Source organism: Salvelinus namaycush, chromosome 5, assembly GCF_016432855.1.
Source record: "Salvelinus namaycush isolate Seneca chromosome 5, SaNama_1.0, whole genome shotgun sequence".
In the NCBI taxonomy this organism is placed as follows: Eukaryota; Metazoa; Chordata; class Actinopteri; order Salmoniformes; family Salmonidae; genus Salvelinus; species Salvelinus namaycush.
Window position 1 is genome coordinate 43,626,822 of NC_052311.1, and position 21,756 is coordinate 43,648,577.

Sequence of the window (21,756 nt, forward strand, 5' to 3'; positions counted from 1 at the left end):
AAACCACAACTGTTTGAAATACTTTCATATATAAAAGGATCCACTGTTTTGCCTTCACAAAACAGCACAATTTTCTTTTCTTTAAATAAACTGGTAAATATACATACATTAAAAATGGTCAGTTTACTACAGCTACTGACAGAATATTAGCTGTGCATCAACAGCTTACAGGTTAAACATTGCTTGTCAAAACATAGTTGATTTCAAATCAAAGGAGAGTAGGCCTAAACAATTTGACTGACTGGATATATACAAAGAGCCATCTATATGAATAGGAACTGTTTACAAATACTGAGCTGTACATTAAACTAAAATAGTGTCTAAATGACACAGCAGGAGCACCCTCTTCTATTCAGGAGAGGTCCTGGACTAGGAAATGCTGAAAGAACTCTTGGGTCTTCCTCTTCTCTGCAAGGTCCTGCTTCGTGGGTGACCTCAGTAGCAAGGCAGCAAAAATGGTGGCTGTGAGGGATGACACAGGGCACAATGTCAATAACATAATAATTACTAACTGGCACTTGATGTAAGATTAAATAGGTTCGCTTTTTTATTATGCATCATACATTTTTTATTAAAATATAGAACACTGAAAAAGGAACCAAATCCAGAATCTGACCCAGCATTATTACAGCCAATATCGTAGCTATAGCTAGTATTGTATTACTAGGCTATATTTTCAACTAAGTAAATAAATGATAACTGATTGCCCTAAGGTGAAAAAGTAAAAAAAAACATATGCACAGTATCACAGCACAGAAAGACTATTATGGCCTTTGGAATAATCAGGCATCGCAACAGTCCCTGGTCCTATTGTTTTATTGCTTCATTGCATATTGTGACACATATGGAAACCACCAAATAGGAAAGCTTGTTACGGCTTCTGATCTTAAACTTGCACTGCTCGACTTTGTAAACATTGAACCTCTTGGGTACTGGTCAAGAAGACCATGACGTTTAATTTTAACCCTTTCAAAACATATTCAGTCAATTGTTTGTGTGTTTGATAAGAATGCAAAATGTGTTACACATTTTTCCATTTCACCTTACCTAAAATATTGACATCCAGGCTATTGTGTGTAGAATGCTTCAACAACTCGCGGAGAAAAGCCGCTATATAGTTAAACACGTTTTTATGGCACTGAGGTAACAAGGATACAACCTGAGGATGAAGAAAAACATCACTCAATACCATAGACAAGTTAAAACACCCCAACATGATAGAAAGTCACAGCCAATTTCCCACAACTGGGTTGGGTTCATTACAGCACACAACAGAAAATGTTTTTTTTTTAAATAAATTTAAGTAAAATTGTTAGTCCCTCCCTATTTCAGAACATTTGAAGCCTAATGAACAAGACCTAGTACAGTAGACAATCATTACATACAGAATATCCTACTATAGGGCACTGAGAAAAGTAATGTCTACTTTAAAGAGTGAGTTGAATTGGTACTGACCTTTTTACACTGACTGGTGTTGGAGCAGCACTCCAGGCACTGCTGGTACAGGGAGAAGGGGACCACAGGCTCAGGGAGGGCATCAAGGAAGAGGAGCAGTGCTTCTGCCACAGAGTGGTTACTGCCAGCTAGGGGTCAACATGGGTCAAGGGGCATCAACCATTAAAAAAATACAGAGTAGACACTAAGTCTCAATTTATCCAGGGTTGTGTCCATTAAGGCTCAAAATGCAAAACTTTTACAAAAGAAAATGAAATAAGCGTTTCTTATTGGACATGTCCAGGTAGTCCTTCCCTGTTTCAAGCCATTTTTCTTCCGTTTAATGCCTAATGAACACAATCCAGGTGTATATCAGTTGTTAAGGATACGGAGCAAGTCTGGCATGCCAGTGTCAAGACAATCCCTTATCTCCACAAATTCCCTGTGGAGCCCAGGTTGTTGAAATAGTTCCCCCTAGAAATAGAGGCAAAAGGTTATAGAGTTGTACTGTAAACACAACTTCTAAGCACACAGAAAGGTAGCTGGCAAAAGGAGCAGCATTTCAACTGATCAGGGCTTAGTAGAACTGTATTCATGTCAATATTGTAGCGTATTATGCATTTCACTTTTTTAATTAATCAACTAATACATATATTTATTTGGCCCTTAACATTCAGACAGAGCCAGGTTTTACAAAAAAGTGAACCGGGCATCAAAGACAAAACCGTTCTGTTGAGTCATTCCAGCCTGTTGGTGGTTGCTAGAGACAAATAGAATGTTTCCAAACGTTCCTATTTTCAATCCGCTGGATTGCTGTGGTGAAAGAGACATATGTCTGCACACAGCTGGGAGGATGCCAAAAGCTGCCCAACTCACTTTGAATTCTTTGAGGCTGTGCAACTAACTGTGAAAGGGGAGGTAAGTAGACAAAAGGTACTAGCCAACATCCTTGAAAACTAGTGTATTGTCAAGAAACTAATCCCTGATTCCGACCCGAGCTGTACTGGTTCAGATTTTTTTCTTCTCACATTCTCCCTCCCAGGCAGCAACAACTATTGTGGAGGCATAGTACAGCTCAGGGCCAGTACAGCTCAGGGCCCATTTTCCCAATATTTTATATTTATTTATTTAACTATGCAAGTCAGTTAAGAACAAATTCTTATTTACAATGACGGCCTACATGTAAATCTTCAATCTTACCTTAACATTAGAATTATTCCACAATACTGACAACAGACCAGCTCCTAGAGAGATATCACCTTATGGCTGCAAATATTGAGGCAGCATATTCTAATCCTTACCCTATAATCACAGATTCATTTGGCACATCATTGCGCACATTACAAATCATGAAATATATTGAGGCAGTGTAGCCTATCAATAGAACTCAATTGACTGAACATTCAATTGATTTCAATATGTTTGAAATATTAAGGGCTATATAGCCTATAGGTCTACTGTAGGCCTATTTATTATTTAATGCAATCTCAGTTTTCATTTGAAGCATCTTTTTATCTTTTTCTTGTTCAATTGTAAAGACATTGGCAACTTTGTATTTGTAGTCAACTTCGTTCGGAAATTATCGGCGGTCACAGAGAGACAGATAAACAGCTTGATTCAATGTGTAGCGGAGATCTGTGTATAAAGTGAGGGGCAAAAAAAGCATCCAATGACGCACCTAGCTGTTCTAGGTTTGGCTCAGTAGTGCGAAAATGGTAAAAGATTTCGGTGAGTCCTGACCTGTTTAGGAGCATTACGATATAGGTGGTCCACCATCTGCCATATCTCTTTAGGGATATCCAGGGGCTTATCGATGATTAAGGTTCTGGTCTCATCACCTGACGACGTCTTTAGAAAGAAGACAAAAACAAAAAAAGACATTTTAGTGAAATGGGTTTAAATCCTGGACCTAACCTTTCTTGAACAACATGTCCTTAGAGGACAATGTGTTGTAGCTATTTATGCTGCCTGTATTAATAACTAGCGAGCCATAGATTTAAAAAAATACAAATATTTTAAAAAGGGTGAGACATCTTTGGTCTTCTTTATTCTCAGAATCTATCATCTTTTCATCTGGTCAATTTTAGAATAACACTGATTGAAGATCAAACAAAAAAGCAGAGGTTTCTGGAGAGGGTTGCTCTAGCATACACAACAGCATGCTGTTTTGCAACACTAATGACCCTGTGGATATTCCCCCCTGGCAACAGTGTGTTCTGGGCCAATGGGTGATTTGATTCCCTGTTTGGAAACCCACTTCAGACACAACATCTCCTATTTGGTTCACACAGCGCAAAAAACAGTTTCTGTTTTTACAAAAGATGTAGACAAAAAGGAAAAAGACAAAAAGGAAATGGTGGGGGCTATAGCGAAAAGCTTACGAACAGAATTTCACTTTAGCTTCTATGTTTAGTGCAAATGTGTCTAGTCTCTTGTCTCAATGAATTGGGGGAATTTTGACTGCAGCTAGTTCAAGATTTGCACTTCCTGGTCATTTTTAGATAACTGAAAACAAAATCATACAAAAATTATGAGCAGGACAGAATCCCCCCAGAGCACTTTCACTTTTAATTGTTTTTATTCTGGGCAAGGCTTTTCATATGAAACAGCCTTGAAGAGGGGGACATTTCCAGGCCACGGTCAGCTGATTCTTCACCCTTCTCCCAACGTGTGCACTTGCATACTCCATATTTCACAATGGTGGAAACTCCTTTCAGCCAATGCTTAGGTTACACCAATATAATACTTTTAAATCCACGATGGAGAATGTACCAGACCACTGCACACTTTTGGAGAAGTGTGAAGAATGGGAAAGCAGCCTTCAGAGTCAGACGGCACCTGGATCGTATTCACTCAGACCATGAATTTGTTCAATAAGAAACACAAATTTTTGCTTTCCAGTGCAAACTATATATACAATAATGAACACACTCCTTGCTGGCTATACTGAACTCACCAGCTCCCGGATGGTCTCCAGGGGCATTTCCTGGATGGGGTCCCTCAGTTGGCACAGGGTATGGATGGACGAGCCGAAGCAGCTGGGCAGGTAGTTGCCCGACACAGAGAGAAAGTAGTCCTTTCCCCGCTCCAGGTGGAGCACCAGGATGTCCTCGATTTGCTGGCGGCCTGCGTTGAGCTCCGTGGCGGTGGAGCGGTTCACAAACACCTCCAGGTCGATGTCCACGTTGCCGCCTTGGTGAACAATGCATGGACGGGATCAGGTATATTTCAATGATTATATGGAGGAATGGAGGAACATTTCAGAAAAGCACCAATTCCTGATTATCAATTCCCTGAGACACAGAAGAACAGGGTTGTGTTCATTTGGGATCAAATGAAAGAAAACTCCACTGACAAACTGAAGGAGGGACTACTTGGACATGTCCAATAAGAAACACAAATTATTCAGTTTCAAAACGTTTGAAAATGTTTTCTGTTGCGTGACCTAATGAACATGATCATGCTCTATGTAAATATGCTGTGTGGAAACTTGTTGAGGAACGGTGTTGACGAACCACAAGCAAAGGATGTACTGTACACTAAGCATTACTAACTGCACGTGAATGTGTGAAGGGAATCCTATTCATTTATATCTGCATCACTACATTGACAATCTCAGAACTAAATGAGACAAACGGTAAAAAACAAACTATCAGCAAAGAGGCAAAGAGCATTATGGCACATCCACCACTCCTTCCATCCTAAGCCTTGAGATATCGCCATTATTTACAAGTCTCTCGTGCTAGACAGATCTGAAATAGCTTCCCTTCCATCAAACACTGAGTTGAGAAAATGCCTCTATCAATTGCAGTCACAGGGAAAACTCAAATCTATCATTCACTCAGAACAGAGCTATGATGTGGTCTCTCGCTTCATATGTCATAGAGCTCATGACATTATGTCTAACATAGCGGGGAGGCCAGGTGTTTATATAAATTAATATCCATTCCTTAATATAAGTCTTAGGCCCTGTTCCAATACTTCAGAAATGCCTTCCGACCTTCCTTGAAGTACTCACTGATCTGAATTAGTTAGGTTGAAGAACGTAATGGGGTGGCAACCTTGCTTTCACCCAGCCAAACTCTAGATCTGGGGCTGTATGTATCAGATGTTTTAGAGTAGGAGTGATAATGTAGGATCAGTTTTACATTTGAGATCACAATGAATTGGATTACAAGGACAGGGGGGGTACCGGATCCTAGATGAGCACTTCTACTCTGACATATTTGATACACACCTTGATACAAGTGCTTACATCAAGAAAACGCGGAAGAAAGAATAGGGCCATAAGTCCTGCTATACTCACCCTGGGCGATGAAGCCCTTGGCCGGGTTGGCGGTGAGCCAGGGCTTGCAGTAGGTGGGCTCATCCAGCTTCTGGATGAACTCAAACTGGCACGGGACCTGCCCGTCGTTGTGGAGGGTCAGAGTCTCTGCCTGGTGCTGCATGAACTTCACATCTTTGAAGTGAAACTGGGGAGGGAGAGTGATTTGGATTAGGTTTCACAGGTAGGGAGTAGGGGTGTGAAAATCACAGCGTTGATTACAGAAATGATTACAGTTGATATGCAGCCATTGTCAATGGTAGGGGATGTCGGCTTCAATATCCTAAATGGCATATCTAGGATCAGGCTACAAGATGTCATGTCGAAAAACCGTGACGGCCCTGATGGAGAAATTGCACAATAATTGCTCTGCAAGTGCAAGTACAAAGCGCATGCTCTCAAACACCATACGTGGCATTAACAACAGATTGTTGGACATGTATGAACACGCTGTCATACATCGCCGTCTGGTAGGGTTTCCTCTAGTTAACACAGTCAAAATTGACTATAGCGTAAAAATTCATGAAAACCTAACGTAAGGTTAGGATTAGACTAAGGTTAGCAATGTGGTTAGGGTTAGGTTTAAAATCACATTTTAAGAAGATCAATTGTAGAAATAAGCGGGCTTTATGACTTTGTGGCTGTGGTAACTAGTGACGACCAGTATGTAGGAATTCCAGGCCTGCAGTAGATTGAACTGCATTGACCCCTAGCGGTTATACACAGAACCACATCTGAATTGTGAAATCACGTCATTTGAAGTTTAAATGTTAAGGAAAAAAATGTCAATTTGTACATGTAGCACAGACGTTTTCCCTCAATTTGACTCCTGTTCGTAAAGAGCAGAGCTCATATGATAAGCGTTGTTCACAAGGTTCTGCTGCTGTCAATGTTCACTGATAATGTTGTATTGTGCATTGTGAAAGACCAGAGAAATGTTAACATATTCTTCATCAATAACAATTCACAGTAGAATCACTGAACTCTTGACCACTCACCTCTCGCCTGGACAGCGTTACGGACGGAATGCACTCGTTCTCCATCTTGTCCAGCGAGCGCACAATTTCCTCAAATGTCTTTTTGTAAGACTCTTCGTTCACCAGCTTGATCTGAAGAAACAGCAGAGAAGGGAGGTTAAAACACAGATGAATAGGGGAAACTAGATGCATATCATTAGTTTAACATTTTAAAAAATGCCATGCAACAGAACATCTAGAATTAGAATCCAAATACTTGTCATGAATGGATAAATTAAATGCTCAAGATGAAACTCTTCCCACCACCTTGCTTGCTCTGCCCCATAGTGTGACTAAGATTGTTCAGATGGGCCTTTTACAATCTTGGGTTATCTATAAGAATCTTTGGTTATGACCACCAGGCTAAACCAACCAAAACCTCATGGTCTCTAAGAGGTCAAAGGACAGATGGTGGAAACTAATTCTCACCCCCATCTCCAGCAGGGAGCTGACTGGCTTGTGGTCGCTGGTCTTCAGGTCCATGTGACTCTGGTAGTGCAGCTGCCGCACATTCTTGCCTCGCCACAGGATCCGATCGCACCACGCCGGCACGCGACACTTTTCACTGAGGGCGTGAAACATGAAACTTTAAGACATTTCGGAGACAGATTCCACGCAATAAGATATTTAAGAGTTTTGTAACATTTTATTCTGCAGCTATAACGCTTTAAAACATATTATAAGAATGTATGAGCCTTTGTAATGCATTATAAATCAGGCTTATAATATATTCTGTCTCCCTATGTATCAATATTCCAACTCAAAACGTCTTAGGCTCATTATGCGACAACCATAAGACATTATAAGGGGTTCATACATGTTCTTACGATGCATTATAAATGGCAATATAATACAATATGTCTGCAGGCTTTTAGTAAAGTGTTATTGTGTTCTCCATTGCCTTTATAGATAATACTAGACATTTAGAGAGGAGAAGTTACCTTGTGTCCCATTGGTCAGAGCCAGTGTCGTATTTGTAAGTGGGCAGGAAGCCGATTTCTCCCTCCACAAAGCCCACGAAAACAGCCTTCTCATCGATCTGCCTCTTCAGCTGAGGACCACAGAGCCACAACAAGACATCGTGACAATTACCACACTCATCAGGGTGTAATGTGACTGGCACTGAACACAGAGATTAGCAGTCTTATTCATTAGGGCATATTGTAGCAAAACATTTTGCAACGGAAAATTTGTGTTTGTGATTGGACAATTTCAGGTACAGTAGTACCTCCCTGTTTCAGATCAGTTGTCTTCAGTTAGGAGCCTAATAAATAAGACCATGGGAACAATGTTGTGGAACATTCAGATATTACAAAGAACAAACCTGCCTGTCTGACAAGTAGAGTAAGGAATCATGTCAGCTATATTCATAACATTTCTATCTGCAATGTTCTACAACATTTGCCTATTGAACGCACCCTAGAAGTAGACATTTAAATGGCTTGAAGTTAAGCGGCTTGAGATTACCTACCTGGTCATAACTGTGCAGCGTTTCAAAATCCTTCTTGGCGATTAAGTCCTTCACATTGTCGATGTCAAGGTCACTTAGCCTGTAGTTGAGATCTCCCAGCCATAGGACCACACTGTAAGCAAGGAAAAGATGATGCATTGAGAATATGGAAAATCATAGAAATATAACTACTCTTCTATAATTATATTTCAATACGGAAAACGGTGGCTTTGCATGTGGTTCTAGAACTCATCCCACTCTACAACTGCATCAAAACACTGCATTCATTTCAAATGTTCACCTAAGCCATTATAAAGTTATGTGAAATTGGCAAGGTGCACTGGTCTTGTGATCAAAGGTTTACATAATACATTCGCTATTTTGTTCCCTTGAGAAAATGTCACCATGCCGGAATAAATATAAAGCATGGTGTACCACCACAACTACCAAATCCAGGGTCCTGTTCATTAGGCACAAAATAACAAACAAAAACAACAGACTGAAAAGGCAGGGATTATCTGGACTCGTCCAATAAGAACCTAATTTTTGTTTTCCTTTGCAAAATATTATCAATGTGTGCCCTAATGAATACGACCCAAAACATATCCAATAAGAAACGCTCATTTAAATGTTTTGGCCCTAATGAACACAACCCTGAAAAGTGGAAATACTGCTTTGTACTAAAGACTTGTTCATACTTGTGCTTCATGATGGTGAGTGGGGCCAGCGCGGGGTCGTGCTGGCGGAAAAGCAGCCTACTGCAGATGTCCTTGTAGTCCTGGTTGCGCCTTTCGTACTCCTCGATGTGGGCGGCCAGGTGGGAGTTGACCACACAGATGTCAGAGTTGTGGAAGCGGAAGCGGATGGCCACAGCACCTTTGTTTCCCTGTGGAGAGAGGTTTGTAAAACATTTTATATTATGTGCCCTTATAGAACAAACCATTTCCCTGCTGCGTCATGAAAAGTAGTACAAGCAGTACGGTTTCAGAACAAGCTTTGTTATCTAGCAGTGGATACGATCACATGCAACTTCAAATACAACTAGTGCAAGTTATTAACAAACACGGAATCAGATGGTTATTGTCAACAACATTACAGATGTCAGAGGATTTGGTTAGCTAGCAAGCCTGTGAGGCAAGGTAAAATATCACAAATAGAGCTAGATAAAGCCAGAAGAATAATCAACTTGTTGAACATAGCTATAGCCATCAGTCTTGTGTGTTTTCACGGTCATCACTCACTCACTGTTAAGTTTGTCAAGGTCCGACTTTAGCGTTAGCTATCCTGCTACAGAGCTTGTTGGTACCGGGATGCGCTCGCATCACCCGAACTTGACATCTGTTTGTATACAAAAAATAGCTCTATGAACAATAGGAATTCCAATGTGTTTTCCAAACATACCTGGGTTCCAAGTCTGGTGTATTTAAGGCTACAAATGTGAGAAACACTGGTTTTCCAAACCCTGGTAAAAGCCGAGTTTGGAGGTGGAAGGGTGCAATATAACTCCTTGTCCAACTGTAAAATGGAAGCTAAATGAAACTAGTGGACGCCAGCCAACCTCCTGCTCTAAATTGGGGCGGCAGGGTAGCCTAGTGGTTAGAGCGTTGGACTAGTAATCGAAAGGTTGCAAGTTCAAATCCCCGAGCTGACAAGGTACAAATCTGTCGTTCTGCCCCTGAACAGGCAGTTAACCCACTGTTCCTAGGCCGTCATTGAAAATAAGAATTTGTTCTTAACTGACTTGCCTAGTTAAATAAAGGTAAAATAAAATAAAAAAAAATAAACTGCTAAGCAATTGATTACAGCCCGCTTAGCGGCCAAGGATATGTACTCCTACTATACCCTCACTGGACACACACACACACCACCTACCATTCTACCCATGATGCCGGTGCCCACGGTCTCTGCCTCCATCTCAGAGATGTGCTTGGCGTGCTCATTCCTCACGTAAAACAGCAGCATGATGCCCACCAGACGAACCAGTTTCACCTGTAGGGATACACAGGGGTCATAGGTCACAGACAGAACAATACACTGGTCAAGCATTTGCTATTAGCCTGATCCTGGATGTGTTTGTGCTGTTCACGAAACACCTAAGGTTGTTCAGGTAGTGTTAGCGGAAGGGGTAAACAATAGAGATCTGGTCAGGAGGACCGCAGTGAAGTGGCATACAGGACAATGCAATATTGTTCATGCCAATACTGCAGGAGCAAAAATGCTAAATTGCTAACAGTCAGATTGTTCCACATTCAATCCTGTCAAGGATATAAACCGAAGTAGGATATAACCCAACATTACCATATTAATATTAATGTGAAACCAGCCATTTCACAGATTCTTGCCCTATGCCATGTCAATTACGAAGCAACCAAGTGAGCTAAATTCACACCAGTGACAGAGGACTGACAAATACTGGGTGGTTGAGGGAGAAAATCTTTACAAGCCTTTTAAAAGAGGAAGAAGCAGTTTAGCTTGAGTCTGCAATTTATAAAAAGGGGAAATAGGTCTAGATAAAAAGAAAATTGAAAAAGAGAAGCTCATGTACAAGCTTTCACCAGGTTAACAAATCCACACTTTACAGTATAAAGGGAAGCAAATAAGTCATTACAACATTGTACCACTTTGCTTTGGAAACATCTGTAGTACAGCGACACTCAATTGTACCAACTGTGACTACATGCATCCTTCCTTCCTTACTGACTTGAGGTAATCACTGACATGCATGTGCTCGGATAAGTGAAAGGAATATTAGCACCCCACTTCTTTTACCAATCCAACCCTCCCATATCGGTGATTATTTTATTTTAAGGAAGGAAGGATGCGTTTTTGGCGTATTCAAACAGGGCCTTAGTTATAAAAAAAGAAACATGCATGTAACCTTCCCCACAGTCACTTTAGGGTGATTTCTCCCTTTCTCTGCTGTCTATCACAGCCTCCTGGGTTTCAGCCAATCAGTGTGCCCGAATGGACAAAGCAAAGTGGTATGATGTTGTAATGACTTATTCAAAACTGTAATCTCTTATGCTTCACGGAGAAGTGGCTGAACGACGACACCATCAACATACAGCTGGCTGGTTATACGCTGCACCAGCAGGATAGAACAGCGGCGTCTGGTAAGACAAGGGGCGGCGGACTATGTATTTTTGTAAATAACAGCTGGTGCACGATATCTAAGTCTCAAGCTATTGTCTCGCCTGAGGTAGAGTATCTCATGATAAACTGTAGACCACACTACCTACCTAGAGTGTTTTCATCTGTATTTTTCGTAGCTGTTTACATACCACCAGTCAGAGGCTGGCACTAAGACAGCATTGAATAAGCTGTATTCCGCCATAAGCAAGAAAACGCTCACCCAGAAGTGGCGCTCCTAGTGCCGGGGACTTTAATGCAGGGAAACTTAAATCTGTTTTACCAAATTTCTACCAGCATGTTAAATGTGCAACCAGAAAAAATAAAATAAAATCTGGACTATCTTTACTCCACACAGAGACGCATACAAAGTAGAGGTCAACCGATTATGATTTTTCAAAGCCGATACCGATTATTGGTGTACCAAAAAAAAGCAGATACCGATTAATGATTTATTTATTTATATATATTTGTAATAATGACAATTACAACAATACTGAATGAAAACTTGTATTTTAACTTAATATAATACGTAAATAAAATCTATTTAGTCTCAAATAAATAATGAAACATGTTCAATTTGGTTTAAATAATGCAAAAACACAGTGTTGGAGAAGAAAGTAAAAGTGCAATATGTGCCATGTAAAAAAGCTAACGTTTAAGTTCCTTGCTCAGAACATGAGAACATATGAAAGCTGGTGGTTCAATATTCCCAGTTCTTCAATATTCCCAGTTAATAAATTTCAGGTTGTAGTTAATATAGGAATTATGACGCGCCGACTACTTCTCTCTATACCATTTGTATTTCATATACCTTTGACTATTGGATGTTCTTATAGGCACTTTAGGATTGCCAGCCTAATCTCGGGAGTTGATAGGCTTGAAGTCATAAACAGCGCTGTGCCTCAACCATTGCTAAGAGCTAATGGCATACGCAGTAAAGCGCTGTTTGAATGAATGCTTACGAGCCTGCTGCTGCCTACCACCGGTCAGTCAGACTGCTCTATAAAATCATAGACTTAATTATAATAAACAGAAATACGAGCCTTTGGTAATTAATATGGTCAAATCCGGAAACTATCATTTTGAAAACAAAACGTTTATTCTTTCAGTGAAATACGGAACTGTTCCGTATTTTATCGAACGGGTGGCAACCCTAAGTCTGAAGGTTGTGCAATGTAACAGCAATATTTAATGTTATGTCATAATTATGTAAAATTCTGGCAAATTAGTTAACAGTTCGCAAACGAGCCAGGTGGCCCAAACTGAACGCAAGAGAAGTGACACAATTTCCCTAGTTAATATTGCCTGCTAACATAAATTTCTTTTAACTAAATATGCAGGTTTAAAAAAATATATACTTCTCTGTATTGATTTTAAGAAAGGCATTGATGTTTATGGTTAGGTACATTTGTGAAATGATTGTGCTTTTGTGAAATCATCACCCGTTTGGCGAAGTTGAAGTAGGCTGTGAATCGATGATAAATTAACAGGCATTAACATTAACATTGATTATATGCAACACAGGACAAACTACGTAACTACACATGGCTGATGATATTACTAGGTTAACTAGTGATTACGTGAAGATATCTTACCTTGGCTCCTAGCAGCCACAAGGTCCTTTTGACGCTGCACTCGCATAACAGGTGGTCAGCCTGCCACGCAGTTTCCTCGTGGATTGGATTGTAATCGGCCATAATCGGCATCCAAAAAGGCCGATTACCGATTGTTATGAAAACTTGAAATCGGCCATGCCGATTAAATCGGTCGACCTCGCCCTCATTTGGCAAATCTGACCATAATTCTATCCTCCTGATTCCTGCTTACAAGCTCAAATTAAAGCAGGAATCACCAGTGACTAGATCAATAAAAAAAAGTGAGTCAGATGAAACAGATGCTAAGCTACAGGACTGTTTTGCTAGCACAGACTGGAATATCTTCCGGGATTCCTCCGATGGCATTGAGGAGTACACCACATCAGTCATTGGCTTCATCAATAAGTGCATTGATGACGTCGTCCCCACAGTGACCATACGTACATACCCCAACCAGAAGCCATGGATTACAGGCAACATCCACACTGAGCTAAAGGGTAGAGCTGCCGCTTTCAAGGAGCGGGACTCTAACCCGGAAGCTAATAAGAAATCGCACTATGGCCTCCGACAAGCCATCAAACAGGCAAAGTGTCAATACAGGACTAAGATCGAATCGTACTACACAGGCTCCGACGTTCGTCGGATGTGGCAGGGATTGCAAACCATTACAGACTACAAAAGGGAAGCACAGCCGAGAGCTTCCCAGTGACACAAGCCTACCAGACGAGCTTAACTACTTCTATGCTCGCTTCGAGGAAAATAACACTGAAACATGCATGAGAGCACCAGCTGTTCTGGAAGACTGTGTGATCACGCTCTCCGCAGCCGATGTGAGTAAGACCTTTAAACAGGTCAACATTCACAAGGCCGCAGAGCTAGACGGATTACCAGGATGTGTAATGCGAGCATGCGCAGACCAACTCTCCCTGTCCAAGTACGTAATACCAACATTTTTTAAGCAGACCACCATAGTGCCTGTGCCCAAGAACACTATGGAAACCTGCCTAAATGACAACCGGCACGTAGCACTCACATCTGTAGCCATGAAGTGCTTCGAAAGGCTGGTCATGGATCACATCAACACCATTATACCAGAAACCCTAGACCCACTCCAATATGCATACCGCCCCTACAGATCCACAGATGACGCAATCTCTATTGCACTCCACACTGCCCTTTCTCACCTGGACAAAGGGAACACCGATGTGAGAATGATATTCATTGACTACAGCTCAGCGTTCAACACCATAGTGCCCTCAAAGCTCATCAATAAGCTAAGGACCCTGGGACTAAACACCTCCCTCTGGATCCTGGATGTCCTGACGGGCCGCCCCCAGGTGGTAAAGGTAGGTAACAACACATCCGCCACGCTGATCCTCAACACAGGGGCCCCTCATGGGTGCGTGGTCAGTCCCCTCCTGTACTCCCTGTTCACTGATGACTGCACAGCCAGGCACGACTCCAAACACCATCATTAAGTTCACCAATGACACAACAGTGGTAGGCCTGTTCACCAACAACGACGAGACAGCCTATAGGGAGGAGGTCAGAGACCTGGCCGTGTGGTGCCAGGACAACAACCTCTCTCTCAACGTGATCAAGACAAAGGAGAAGATTGTGGACGACATGTAAAAGAGGGCCCGAGCACGCCCCCATTCTCATCGACAGGGCTGTAGTGGAGCAGGTTGAGAGCTTCAAGTTCCTTGGTGTCCACATCACCAACACACTAACATGGTCCAAGCACAGCAAGACAGTCGTGCAGAGGGCACGTCAAAACCTATTCCCCCTCAGGAGACTGAAAAGATTTGGCATGGGTCCTTAGATCCTCAAAAAAGGTTCAACAGCTGCACCATCGAGTGCATCCTGATTGGTTGCATCACTGCTTGGTAAGGCAACTGCTCGGCCTCCGACCGCAAGGCACTACAGAGGGTAGTGCGAACGGCCCAGTACATCACTGGGGCCAAGCTTCCTGCCATCCAGGAGCTCTATACCAGGCGGTGTCAGAGGAAGGCCCAAAAAATTGTCAGACTCCAGCCACCCTAGTCATAAACTGTTCTCTCTGCTACCGCACGGCAAGCGGTACTGGAGCACCGAGTCTAGGTCCAAGAGGCTTCTAAACAGCTTCTACCCCCAAGCCATAAGACTCCTGAACACCTAATCAAATGGCTCCCCAGACTATTTGCATTGCCCACCCCTTTACACCGCTGCTACGCTCTTATCATCTATGCATAGTCACTTTAATTACTCTACCTATATGTTCATATTACCTCAACTAACCGGTTCCCCCACACATTGACTCTATACCGGTTACCCCCTGTATATAGTCTCGCTATTGTTATTTTACTGCTGCTCTTTACTTACTTTTATTTCTTATTCTTATCCGTATTTTTTAAAACGGCATTGTTGGTTAGGGGCTCGTAAGTAAGCAGGTCTACACCTGTTGTATTCGGCGCATGTGACTATTCAAATTTGATTTGACATTTGGACTCTGGCCCCTCCCACTCTAGCTCAGAGTGGTTATCATCTTCAGCCGAAGAGGACGCCAAGTTTGGCTGGGGAACAAGTTTACAGTGTGTTTTCTAGAAGTGTTTGTGCATGCATCAACAATGAAAGTTGGGGCCTTATATTTTTGCCGATGTTAAATGCATGTTACTGAAACCTTGCTAGTGTTGGTTATCTTGTTATATATGTACATTTGTTCTGTCGCCAGCTGGTAGCATTACCTCCTGCATGTTGTCTAATTACAGAACTGCCAGCCACTAACTATTGCATGTTTGAGGCTATTAAGTATTAAGTGCATGTTTCAACTACTGTGAGAGAGTATGTTATATTCAAACTAAAGTTGTGGAAGAGTCTAGAAAGCCTGGTGCACCCAAGCATGTTCACTTGATTTACAGCCTTGGCCTAGTAATTAAGCAAAGGTGCCCCTTAAAATCAGAGAAGATCTCTATCTGGTTGGAGAGACATGGCCATAAATCCTGACTGTCAGCTAGCCTCATCAGTGATTAGCTCCTCTCTGATATGTATCCTGTAGTAGGCCTACTGTGTTAGCATGCCTAATGTGTGTGTAATGCTACGCTATGTACAGACCTGACAATATTACCCGTTGTTAATTTCCTTTCTTTCATAGAACCACAAGATCATTTGTGTGTGTTAGTGAACTAAAGAATACAACTCTGAATATGGCCACATCTGCCTGGTTCTTGCTGGACCGCCTGTAGTGGGTCAGACTAAAGTAGAGTCATCGTTAAGCCACTAGCAGATGAGGGCATCTACAGCAAGACGTTTTTTACATTAGTATTAGGACACACAACCTTGTGGCAGTAGCAAGACTGGGCATGACAAGTGGCCAGTGGTTAACTGAAGGAGAGGGAGGTTCTTACTAAGGCGTACTTGGCGTCTGGATGCAGCCCCTCAGACACAGCCCTCATCCACTCGGTCTCCTTGGGCGTGTCGTTGAAGAAGAAGGCCTCCTTGCTCAGGTCCAGCTCCTGGAACCTGCAACACAGGGTCATGTTCAGTAGGCACAGAACGGAAGAAAACGGGGAGGTACTATCCGAAGGTAACCAATTGATAATCATTTTGGTTTTCTGTTGCTAAACGTTTTGCGACAGTGTACCCTGATTAACACGATCAAGGAGAGCATAAGTCCTCTCTTCTCAACTGACTCTATTTATTTAACCTTTATTTAACCAGGAAAAGCCCATTGAGACCCAGAGTCTCTTTTTCAAGGGAGACCTGGCCAAGGCAGCAGCAACAATCAATACATTACAGAATTAAAACATACAACAATATAATCCAGCCTAAAAAAAAACCATTTACACTCCTCTGTAACAGTCTCCCATCAATATTTTAAATTCAAATGCACTCTTCTACAATTGAAAACCTTGTGTTAAAGATCCTAATTCGCAGATTAGATAAATGTTATTTCATCTGAAACACCACAAGACTAGTCGTGCACACTGGAAAGGAGACGCGATTCATAGAGGTTTGGCTGAATTGGCTCAGTTGCTGCTGTAGCAACTACGACAGTCTTCCCACTCAACACAATCTATGACTTAATTCATCCTCTTGTTGTGGGGTCTCAGACACCGACTGTACAGTCTATGTGGGTTATGGATTTAGAGGGGAAATGATTTGTAATGCCTGGGTGGATGGGACTTACCCCACGCAGTACATGTCAGGGGGAGTGGATGTGGAGCCCAGCCAGGGACGGAGGCTTTCTTTGGGGGTTTGGCCGTTCACATTGTATGTGCCTATGAAGAAACTGAGAGATGGGGGGTAGAGAGTGAGAGAGGGGGGAGTGGTAAGTACAAAGTCAGAGAGTGGGAGCAAAGCCTAACACTGCCTAATATAGGCGTAACTGGTGAACTGTGCGGGTGTATGGCAGACATGACCTTAGCAAGCCCCTTCATATGGTGCAATGGGCAGCAAGAACCTAAACACTTCACAGAGCTGTGTGTGTGTCCACCACCAGAGGGCATTGTAGTATAAATCACTTGTCGCCATGACACTGTCCATGTTCTGTACAAACCTTCTGCGTCCTAATCATATTTTCTTCCTCCTGAAATGTGTACTTTTTCACTACCATATACCAATCATTTACTTTCATGTTCGTGAAGGGAATTGTACAAGTGGGTGGAGAGATTGGGACAGAACCAAAGCTTGTTATCACCAAGACATTTGTAAAACCCTTTTGCTTAAAAACTGCATTAGAAATTAATTACTATGAGGTTGGATAGTAGTAATTCAAAAGCAACAATTTCCTTCAACATTACATGGAAATGGACAATTCGTCAGTTATAGCCATGACTTGCTTTTTCACAACTCAACACTGACATCCTGTTTAATGCAAAATGTGTCAACCCTGTAGCTTGCGGTACTGACTGTTGTTCTTGATATTTGTGATGAGTCATCGATGTTAGTTTGCATAGTACAAGTTGGATAGCTACAAATACAAAAACTGGGTGGTTCGAGCCCTGAAAGCTGATTGGCTAACAGTCTTGATATCAGAACGTATACCACAGGTACGACAATTAAAAAAGAAATTACTGCTCTAATTACATTGGTAATCAGTTTTTAATAGCAATAAGGCATCTCAGGGGTTTGTGATATATGGCCAATATACCACAGCGTTGCGTAGTGCCTAAGAACAGCCATTAGCCGTGGTATATTGGACATATACCACACCCCCTCTGGCCTTTTTGCTGAAATATACCCTTTTCACACTATTGTGCCAACCCAGAGCAAATTGTGGTAGCTGGGATAATTATATTAACATGGTCCTTTCCAGATGTGTAAACAGAACAGCGCAGTACAAGTCGGCTTGGCTTGTGAATCAAGCAATATAGTAGCGGGCTAGTCACTGGTCCAGCAATGGTGGATGCCTAACCAGCCCAGCACAGTATAGCTCAGCAACATAAAAAGGATATAAGAATAAATGTTCAGTGATGTTGATAGGGACAGAGGCAGGGGGGTTACCTGAAATTCTCCAGGTAGGTGTAGATGTCCTCGTTCTTGAGCAGCTCACAGCGGATGAGGTTGTCGCGCAGGCCAAACTGCGGCATGGCTAGCATTGTGGCTTTGTTGGACGCTGTGTGGCTGGACTGGCGTACCAGGTCATGCCTGCCCTCGCGCTTCAGCTCATCCCAGCCCTCACGCTTCACTTTCCCTTGGCTGCAGGGCCCACAAGATCCAAGTTTTTAGTTGCAATGATTGTGCTATGTGGAGGTTTCAGCTACCTTGGTTGAATGCACTGACGGTAGGTCGCTCTAGATAAGAACATCTTCTAAAGGACCAAATGTGTGTATATAAGATGGTCGGGGTGGGGGGACAGGAGTGTCAGAAATGTAGTTACACCCCTTTACTACTGTATAACATCTCCCACTACATATCTCGTTTCAGACTAAACCAACTAAAGGTATCACAAGAGTGTGTTTGCACTTGGCACCAAGTTCTTTCTTATGCAGAGCTACAGTTAGGCTATCATTATTTAATGTCCAGGATGATGTGTGTTGTGGGTGTTTTTTTTCTTAAGTCATGATGTTCATTAGCCTGGCTGGAAGCTAATGTCGTGAGAGACATTATATAGTGATTCTGTAATAGAGTCAAGGGCCTAATATACCCACAACACAAACATTTCAATGTCGTCATCAATACAGGACAGGGGTTAGAGGGCGAGATGAGAAATCCAATATGGCACACTGGTCCTTTTATCCTTCTTCAAGCACCAAGCCATTTGCATACCACTGTCAGAGAGAGGAGAGTGGTGTTCAGTACTTACCTCTCTGGGCCGGACTCCACTCTGGGGTGCTCCACTCCACTGTTCACCCTCTTGTTCCCTTCTACTGGGGATCTGCTTGCTGCGTTCAATGAGTTCCCTGTTGAGTGAGTGAGTGAGTGAGTGAGTGAGTGAGTGAGTGAGTGAGTGAGTGACAAAGCAAGAATGAGAGAGCGGGAGGGAGTTGAAAGAGAGAAAGACAACAAAAGAGAGTGCGAGAAAGAGCGAGCCAAAAGGAGTTGTAAACCAAGTTATTCTAATCAGGTAAATACATTGCCATGTGCCAACACTAATCCTATAAGGCCCCTGGAGCTAGCAATGCAAATGCTTCACCTGTGAAGAATCAATCAGCTCATGCCTGAAATAGACCACACTAGTCAATAGTGAAGTCGATTTGGTCCTTGCTTACTCGGAAGTACGGAAAATGGACTGAGGCTGTTTTCAAAAGCATTGCATTAGATATAGCATTTTATTATATTCTATAGTGAACAAAAGGAAAACACAACATGTAAAGTGTTTGTCCCATGTTTCATGAGCTGAAATAAAAGATCCCTGAAATGTTCCAAACACACAAAAAGCTTATTTTCTCACAAATGTGTACAAACTTGTTTACATTCCTGTTAGTGAGGACTTCTTCTTTGCCAGGATAATCCAACCCCTTGACAGTTTGACACATCAAGAAGCTGATTAAACAGCATGATCATTACACAGGTGCACCTCATGCTGGGGACAATATAAGGCCACTAAAATGTGCAGGTGTCAAAACACCATGCCACAGATGTCTCAAGTTGAGGGAACGCGCAAATGACATGCTGACTGCAGGAATGTCCACCAGAGCATTGAATGTTCATTTCTCTACCATAAGCCACCTCCAAACATTGTTTTAGAGAATTTGGCAGTACGTCCAACCGGCCTTACAACCGCAGACCACGTGTAACCACGCCAGCCCAGGACCTCCACATCTGGCTTCTTCACCTGCGGGATCTTCTGAGACCAGCCACCCGGACAGATGATGAAACAGCAGGTTTGCACAATCAAATAATTTCTGCACAAACTGTCAGAAACCGTCTCAGGGAAGCTCATCTTCGTGCTCGTCATCCTCACCAGGGTCTTGACCGGACTGCAGTTCGGGGTAGTAACCGCCTTCAGCGGGCGAATGCTCACCTTTGATGGCCACTGGTACACTGGAGAAGTGCGCGCTTTACAGATAAATGGCGGTTTGGCAGACAGCGTGTATGGTGTTGTGTGGGCGAGCGGTTTGCTGATGTCAACGTTGTGAACAGAGTACCCCATGGTGGGGGTGGGGTTATGGTATGGGCAGGCATAAGCTACGGAAAACAAACACAACTGCATTTTGTCAATGGCAATTTAAATGCACAGAGCTACCACGACGAGGCTCTGAGGCCCATTGTCGAGCCATTCATCCGCCGCCATCACCTCATGTTTCAGCATGATAATGCTTGGCCCCATGTCGCAAGGATCTGTACACAATTCCTGGAAGCTGAAAATGTCCCAGTTCTTCCATGGCCGGCATACTCAGACATGTCACCTATTGAGCATGTGGAACACGCTGTACGACAGCCTGTTCCAGTTCCCGCCGATATCCACCAACTTTGCACAGCCATTCAAGAGGAGTGGGACAACATTCCACAGGCCACAATCAACAGCCTGATCAACTCTATGCGAAGGAGATGTAGCACTGCATGAGGCAAATGGTTGTCACACCAGATACTGACTGTTTTTATTTTTTTTAAGGTATGTGTCCAACACATACCTTAAACATATTACTAGTCATGTGAAATCCATAGATTAGGGCCTAATGAATTTATTTCAATTGACTGATTTCCTTATATGAACTGTAACTCAGTAAAATCTTTGAAATTGTTGCATGTATATTGTTGTTCAGGCATAACCTTTATTTATCCAGGTTAATCTCATTGACATCAACTCTCTATTGCAAGATACCCGAGACAATACATTGCATTTTAAGTTGTTCAAATCAATGGAAGAGTCAAAGCCTGAGTCTAAGACAATATGGCCACTGTCTCCTACTGCTTGGCAGAACAAACTCTACGAACATGGCAAGTGTAATAGAGGAAATTGCTTTTGAGGGTGCATCGTTTTTGTTGTTGTTTAACCAGCATATACTGTAGCAGTATCTGATTGCGAGTTCATCGTTTATTGCATTCTGTTTTAGAGAATCAACTCAATACAAGCAGCTGTGCAAGAAATTAGCCAACAGGTTTTCATGCAATAGACCTAGGCCTACAAGCTTTTGAGATTTGTTGTCCAGTATGAGGACAAGATAGCAAAAAACAATCGGACCAGGGGTGTATTCACTAGGAATGAAACGGAAGCAAACGGAATGATAACGGGGAGACATACTTGAATTTATCCAATAGAAACTCTTGTTTGTTGATAAATGTTTTCCATTTGAAACTGTTTGGACTAATGATTACACCCCAGGCTAAGCACAAGATGTATTGAGTTGCTTCGTGAACTAAGCAGGGATAACTTCAGGAACC

At 42.4% G+C, this 21,756-nt stretch overlaps 1 protein-coding gene across 2 annotated transcripts in view; it reads right to left on the reverse strand.

The window, feature by feature from the left end:
• Positions 1–10: 10 nt before the first annotated feature.
• The window catches only part of LOC120048316 (type II inositol 1,4,5-trisphosphate 5-phosphatase-like), a 30,187-nt gene continuing 8,441 nt past the window's right edge, over positions 11–21,756 (reverse strand). For both annotated transcript variants that reach the window (XM_038994190.1, XM_038994191.1), the window contains 17 exons: positions 19,235–19,331; positions 18,433–18,627; positions 17,117–17,218; positions 16,335–16,449; positions 10,097–10,213; positions 8,923–9,110; positions 8,246–8,357; positions 7,716–7,825; positions 7,204–7,339; positions 6,757–6,867; positions 5,741–5,906; positions 4,391–4,626; positions 3,175–3,282; positions 1,824–1,908; positions 1,456–1,583; positions 1,048–1,159; positions 11–462 (listed from right to left, as the gene is read on the reverse strand). In XM_038994190.1, coding sequence (XP_038850118.1) covers positions 353–462; positions 1,048–1,159; positions 1,456–1,583; positions 1,824–1,908; positions 3,175–3,282; positions 4,391–4,626; positions 5,741–5,906; positions 6,757–6,867; positions 7,204–7,339; positions 7,716–7,825; positions 8,246–8,357; positions 8,923–9,110; positions 10,097–10,213; positions 16,335–16,449; positions 17,117–17,218; positions 18,433–18,627; positions 19,235–19,331 — 2,228 coding nt within the window. In that variant the 3' untranslated portion in view covers positions 11–352. The remainder of the gene's footprint in view (positions 463–1,047; positions 1,160–1,455; positions 1,584–1,823; positions 1,909–3,174; positions 3,283–4,390; positions 4,627–5,740; positions 5,907–6,756; positions 6,868–7,203; positions 7,340–7,715; positions 7,826–8,245; positions 8,358–8,922; positions 9,111–10,096; positions 10,214–16,334; positions 16,450–17,116; positions 17,219–18,432; positions 18,628–19,234; positions 19,332–21,756) is intronic.